Raw genomic sequence first — 7250 nt, 5'->3', positions numbered from 1 at the left:
GCGGATTTCACATTTCGAACCGAACACTGATTTTGGTAATAAAATTCAATGATTTGCAAGCGTTGCTCGTTAGTAAGTCTATTCATGATGAAATGTCAAAGCATACTGAGCATCTTTCTCTTTGACACCATGTCTGAAATCCCACGTGATCTGTCAAATACTAATGCATGAAAATCCTAACCTCAAAAAAATCACCCATGTACGGAATTCGATTTCTTTGGAATGGCTACTAATGGGCACGCTTGCAGAAATTCAGACGATAAAAGCGTTTTAATCATAAATTGGCCGTTAATGCTGCAATCCCACGTTTGATATTCGTACGAAGTTCATCAATCGTCGCTGGCTTGTTGGCATACGCCATAGGCTTGACGTCGTTTGCTGTCCCTATCGGTCTACTTTTGTAGCGTTCTTTTTGAAAACCCATATATTACAATGTTTTCCTTCCTTTTTCACACATAACTAAAATTCTCCCTTAAAAAATTAATGAATATAAATAAATCCATTTTTAAATATTTTTTTGTGTTTCTTTAACATTACTTTCATATTCCCCTCTTTCTATTTGTTCCACTGAAACCACACATTTTTTGCTTCATTTTTATTTGTATTATTTATAACGGACACTTTTAGAATATAATATTTTCTCCTTTGTCACAGAGTTCCGACTATATCCATCTTTTCTCAGAGTTGTCTTATTTCAGTGCCAACAGAGAATCAAAGTCGTCGATCTAACACGTATGCTTCCTTTTCTCAGATTTTGGTTCCAAGTTAGTTCGTTCCAGTTCTGTTTCCATCCAGGTATTTTGGGAGACTTTTTTTGTTTTTTTGTTTAGAGATGACGCATTTCTGATTTCATGGTCAGTACAGTTTTGCGGCAGGACTCTTGACGGCAAATTGAAGCATAACCACCATAGTATACTTCCTTTCTTGAACATTTTTTTCAATTTTCGAAGATGTATTAGCTATTGCTTGATCATTGTAAGTGAAGCTTTTTGTAATATCCGAGCTCACAATTATAGAGTAATGTTTTCCTGATACCGCCGCAGAATTTCTCTCCAGCAAAGCTTTAAAAACGTATGCGTCTATAAAAACTTGCGTCAGTTCTAGTTCTACTATAATATAGTATAATGTGTTGGTTCTAATCCAAGAGAATGATCTTGAGAAGTTCTCGAATATTCGAAAATAGGAGCTCTAGTAAAAGAAATTCGATATTTTTCAAAGCGATGACTTTAGTAATTTGTATCCCACGAGTTTATGAACCTGCATCGACCGAATTTCCATTCCATCTGCGATTCGTTGCTGGATCGATACATTTTTACATGGAAAGTGATTCAGTAACGAAAACGTCAAGCGAAAACGGTCTTTGTGGAATCGCGGTAAGGCAGACTAATCGGTGGCCAAACAATGATGGACGGTCAGGATGGTTTAGCTAGGTATTTGATGAATTTGACAGAGAATAATTTATTTTGAGCTTCTTCTCTCGGCAATGACAGGCCACACAAACTTATGCATACTCGGAAGAAGTTTAGAGCGTTTGTTTGGGATGTTCTTTTGCGTCCTCTTTATAGTCAGGACTAGGCACCACCGATACTGATACTGGTCGGACTCTATTATTATGTCTATAATATAAAAAATTAATCGCTGAATGTTTTGCTACGCGCTAAACTCGAGAACAGCTGAAACGAAACGATTTTGCTAATTCCTTTTTTTAGAATATTGCCTGAAGTCACAAGGGTTTGGGGTGGTTTTTACGTAGAAAAAATTAAAAAAATAACATTATTCCCATGAGCAACTATATGTTGTATGCTCATTTGTGGGAAAACCCAACCCAAAATTTTGTAATAATTTTGCAATATTAGGTCAGATTATGGCAAAAATATTTGGATGTGTCTTAGCTTAATTGTATTACGCGCAAGGTCAAACTGTTTTAGCACACTTGCGGCAACTCTTTATTGTTTTTTGTTATCCGAGATTGGGTTATAGCAGTAAAGGCTTTTAAATACTATTGTTAGGTACAAAAGCGTTGGATGTGGCCAAGAATAAGGATTAAAGGATGCACAAACAAAAGGAATTCTAAGATTGTAGAAGCTAAAGCAATTAAGGTACTATCTTTTGTCGACTACCTGTCGAGCGGTTAGACAGTAAGTGTATCCTTTCTACCTGTGAATTAACCACTGTGCTTACGTCGTTCAACGATCGCACTATAAAACCTGGTGCCTTCACCGTACCATACTCACAGTGAGCTTCACATCCACAGGTGATAGACATAAGATAGAAAGTAACGACGAAAAAAAATATTGTGCGAAATATCAATAAACAAATAAAAAGATATAGACATGCTACCGATTTCCAACGCTCAACTCTTGGACGAGAATGAGATGCTTCTGAAGATGAAGCCGAAGGATGTAATATCATGGGCAAACATATGGCTGGCAGAGTATAATGATCTACCGAAAGAAGTAATTCAACAACTCGATCCGGAAACTAAAGAGAAATTTGAATCTAAATATTTACTGGCACAGAGAATCTCTAGAATATCCGAAACGGAGGATTTACAAAGTGTAAATCTGCCTGTCGCTTCCACAAGCCGCCAAGCTACGAATGTTACTGCCGCCATCGGTAGCGACTCCTCTACAGCTGAGAATTCCGCACCAGCCACTTTGGAGGCAGAACATCATTCCTTACAAAGTGAAAAACAGCTTGTCACTTCCACAAGCTGCCAAGCTACGAATGTTACTGCCGCCATCGGTAGCGACTCCTCTACAGGTGAGAATCCCGCACCAGCCACTTTGGAGGCAGAGCAGCATTCCTTACAAAGTGAAAAACAGCTTGTCACTTCCACAAGCTGCCAAGCTACGAATTTTACTGCCGCCATCGGTAGCGACTCCTCTACAGCTACGAATCCCGCACCAGCCACTTTGGTGTCACCCAATCCAGCTAACCAATTGAATGACGAGCCATGTACAAGTACGACCGCGACTCGTTGCACTAAGCGTCGCATCTCTTATGACGCTTATAACGCTGATCCACGTAAACGTGTGATGAGAGAAATGAATCGAGAGGTGTACCTCAGTGATAGATCAACAAATGCGCAATGCGACGACCATGTAGCTCCCAGTGGTGGAGCTTCTGTCATAACTTCAACTCAAACTAATATAGTCGACAGCAGTAACAATAGAAGTGAAGAAATTCAAGCGACCACACCAACACCGGCACCCTCGCCACCTATGGCATCTTCGACACCTCTACCAATGCCACCACCGTCCAATGATAGGAAAGCTGTTGGCTACATAGTGATTGGTCCGAATGGCACGCAAGTACCCAGCGACAAATTCAAGACTATCTCATTTACGTCTTTTACCGCGGCCACTCGCAGCTTACTTTGCATGATCTTCACGGAAGAGATCCTAGCGACAAATACACTTACTGGCAAGCCCTCGCCAGCATTTGTGGGACGTGAGCGTCCTTCTAAGGGTAAATTGGATCCGAAGAAGGTTGAGGATATCATACAGTGTGTGATCTTTCGCACTTCTTGCACCGCAAAAGAAGTTCGCTGGACAATCACCACTAAATGCGCCGACAGCGCAAAGAAGTTTAGACGTCTCAGCATGACTCGCCGTAATTGAGCTAAAAGATTAAAGAGAGAGGTTTAATATTATTTTTAGAGAAAATTAGTTTATTATCGATTTTCATGTACTTCCAATAGTAGTTTGTATACTTTTTATATTTATATGTAATATTTAGCATTTTATCCAAAAAAAATCAATAAAATTTGTGCTCGGCTGGAGCAAAAAAAAATATATTTTTTCTTTTAATTTTAACAGTTTCGAGGTCTTTTCAATATTGAGTGCTGTAAATAACAGTGTAACTTTATACTCTCGCAACAATATTGCTTAGAGAGTATAATGGTTTTGTTCACATAACGGTTAGTTTGTAAGTCATAAAACTAAACGAGTTAGATATAGGGTTATATATTTCAAAATGATCATGATGGCGGGACGAGATACACATGTACACACATAATGGCTCTCCACCTGGTCCCTCCAACGCAGTGGATGCCTTCCTTGGCTTCCTCCGGCGGGTGCTCCACCGAACACTTTCAAAGCCGGAGTATGTCAATTTCGTCGTATAAATCGTACAGCTCGTCGTTCTTCTTCTGCGGTATTCACCGTTGCCAATGTTTAAGGGACCATAAGTCTTGCGCAAATTTTTCTATCGTAAACTCCTAGTGTCGTCTCATCTGATATTGACATCGTTCACGCTTCAGCACCATAAAGCAGGACGGGAATGATAAGCGCCTTATAGAGTTTGATTGTGGTTCGTCGAGAGGGGGCTCAATTGCCTAGTCAGTTCAAAGTAGCGGTGCTGGATATCGAGGCTGACATTGTTGGTGTTGTTGATACTGGTTCCCAGGTATACGAAATTATCTACGACTTCAAAGTTATGACTGTCAACAGTGACGTGGGAGCCAAGACGTAAACGGCGCGGTTGTTGCTTCCGATGATATCAATATCATCGATGTACGGCAAGAGCTGTACACACTTATAGAAGATTGTACCTTCTCTATTTATCTCTGCAGCTCATATTATTTTCACCAGAATCAGGTTAGAGAAGTCATACTATAGGGAGTCACCTTGTCTGTAACCTCGTTTGGTATCGAACGGCTCGGAGAGTTCCTTCCCAATCAAGACGGAGCTTTTGGTGTTGCTCAACGTCAACTTACACAGCCGTAACACCATGATAACAAGTATGAACAATGGGCGAGATCGGTTCACAACCACGCTTACCTCCCATATAACTCAATATTGCATTCCATCTGATCCGTTCACTTTATAATATATGTATACATAAGGAACTAATGGAGATATCGGAACAGAATTTTGCACAAGTACTGTATATGATCTGTGGCATAAATTGTCGAAATCGTACTATGACTTTTCAAGGCTTCGTGCCTAAGGGTAATTTTTCAACGAAAATGTCGGTAAATCTCTCACTTATTTATTTAATTCAGAGGGAACCTTTTTCTTGTAATAGTGTGTCGCTGTACCATAAATGGTTAAAATCGGGCCATAACAACCCCTAGCTCCCATATACCTTATATTTGGATTATCAAACTTCCGGTGGTGGTTTCACATATATCGGTTAATGTGTGAGATATCTTAGCAAAATTAAGTGAGTATATAATGAGTTAAATCGGTTCAGGAATTGTCTCAACCCTCATATACTATATATGATGATTTTCTTTATTCTATTGGACTTTATGCCGAATATTTGTGTCAAATTGTGTGTTATCTTAGTAAAACTAAGCTCCTCCTTAATTGTTCTAGTTATAATAATATTTGTTTCTTTTTTATTATTCCAAAGCAATTCTAAAATTCAAAATTCATTTTACAAAATGTTTAAACAAACAAAGATGCAACGAAATTCCATGCAGTCCACCCAACTGTACATGATTCTCAGGCATAAATGCAAATATAAATAAGCAAGTATATCAATCATCTATATTTACATAATCCAGACTGCGATCGCCTCAATCCTTTAATATTTGCACAATATATAAGTACACATCTTTATATATTTAACCAGGATATTCGCATATTTGCGCAGGCCTGTTGATTGTCTGTCTATTTGCCTGTCCGTCGCTTGCCTACGGCGCATACATTTTGACGCAACTGACAAAGCCTCAAAGGAAATCGGCGTGCGTTTGTGTTGTTGCTATTTTCCATTATCGGTTTCACATTTCATGTAACACACACACACATACAATTAATATTTTATGGCATTTTATAGTGAAACAAATAAATATTTAGCGGAAAATAATCAAAGTAACGACTGGCCGCCCCGCGCTGAGCGAATTGTCAAAGCAGCAACAAAAAGGCGGATAAACGAAAAATTCTTGTGAAACAAGTTTATTTAGCTTTTGTTGACATCCGTGCTGCAGTAGACATCCGCTGAAATATAACAGATGACACTCCCCTCGGTCCGCCGGAAAGTGGAGCGCACTTTAATGGTTGTCCTACGGGAGTTCTGTAGCAGTGCATATTCTAACGTTGCGTAGCAAACTTTTAGGCGCGCCTTCGCTCCCTCTTTATGTTTATCACTCCCCCTCGCGCAATCGAAAGGGAAATTGCCCGTAGGCAAAGTGTCGCGGAAATATTTGACAAATCGTTTGTTGACACTCAAGCAAGCGTTAAGCTCTCTGTGTGCCGCAGACCGCACTAGCCACGGTACTAGGGTGTACCATTTGCTATTGTGGTTGTGTAGCCATAGTTCGCCGCGTTGGCTTTTGTGGCATTTGGATTCATTTGTGGTGGTTCACCAACTAAATTTGGCTTACTCATTGTTTAAACTATTTTTCTCTTTTCTATTCGGTGCCTGATCCTCTAGTGAAAACTGCGTAATTGAATTGTAAAATTGATAGTCGTAACAGGTGGTTCTTGTGTGTGTGCTTCTTTGGATTTTATACAGCTCGTAAAGTTTAAACTTACTAATTGAGATATCTCTGCTAGAGATATCGATAATTTTCAAGAAACTAACTTAATTTATGAGCCCCCAATGAAAGCACTTTCCTGGCGTATATAAACTCTCCTGTCACTTTGAGTAGGCATCTAAGAGGTAAGCTGGTCGATACTCTCGAATTTAAAATGGGTTGATATACAAAGGCATTGATAATATCCAAATCAGGACCCTCTAACCGTAAATATGTTCTATTCTATGATGGTTTTATAGTCACATCCATTCATTATTCTATCAAAATGTTCTAAAAGAATGGTAATCCAAGATTTTTATGGCACCCGTTGGTTTAGGACAATGTAGTGTTCGAAAGGCACGATAAAATTTGATTAGGGTCTTGTGGGGTCTCATCGCTTTTGATATATATGTATGTATTCATCAATTATGCTCGGTGTAAAATGAATTAGTAGAAACCTGAGATTCTGGAAGGTTTTGAAACTACAGCTACGAGAATCTCAGGAATCTAATGAGTTGCACTTTCATTCCGATAATTATTGAACTCGATGTTATGTTATTCTCCTATTCCAAAATTGAAGAATTACAAACTAGCCCGCGATGCTTTTACCATATGTCGGATATTATTAATGATCTACAGTTTAAAGCTATGATTCCTTATAGTTAAAATATCCTATCCAAGACACTTGACGCTTAGCAGCTGAGCAGCTCAGTTGAGAAAATAAAGGAAACGAGGGTTTCTTTTAGTGATCTGACATATGCTGGTGTTAAGTCAAGTTTGATAT

General features: G+C 39.0%; 1 protein-coding gene across 1 annotated transcript; it reads left to right on the top strand.

Annotated features, from left to right (window-relative positions):
• Positions 1 to 203: 203 nt before the first annotated feature.
• LOC128922256 (uncharacterized) lies at positions 204 to 3681 on the top strand. The gene has a single exon (XM_054232152.1). It carries the CDS (start codon positions 2334 to 2336, stop codon positions 3621 to 3623), a length of 1290 nt encoding a protein of 429 aa, XP_054088127.1. The 5' UTR covers positions 204 to 2333; the 3' UTR covers positions 3624 to 3681.
• The last annotated feature ends 3569 nt before the right edge of the window (positions 3682 to 7250 follow it).

The sequence above is a fragment of the Zeugodacus cucurbitae genome, chromosome 5 (genome assembly GCF_028554725.1).
Source record: "Zeugodacus cucurbitae isolate PBARC_wt_2022May chromosome 5, idZeuCucr1.2, whole genome shotgun sequence".
NCBI lineage: Eukaryota > Metazoa > Arthropoda > Insecta > Diptera > Tephritidae > Zeugodacus > Zeugodacus cucurbitae.
This window is presented reverse-complemented; position numbering and strand designations above follow the sequence as displayed.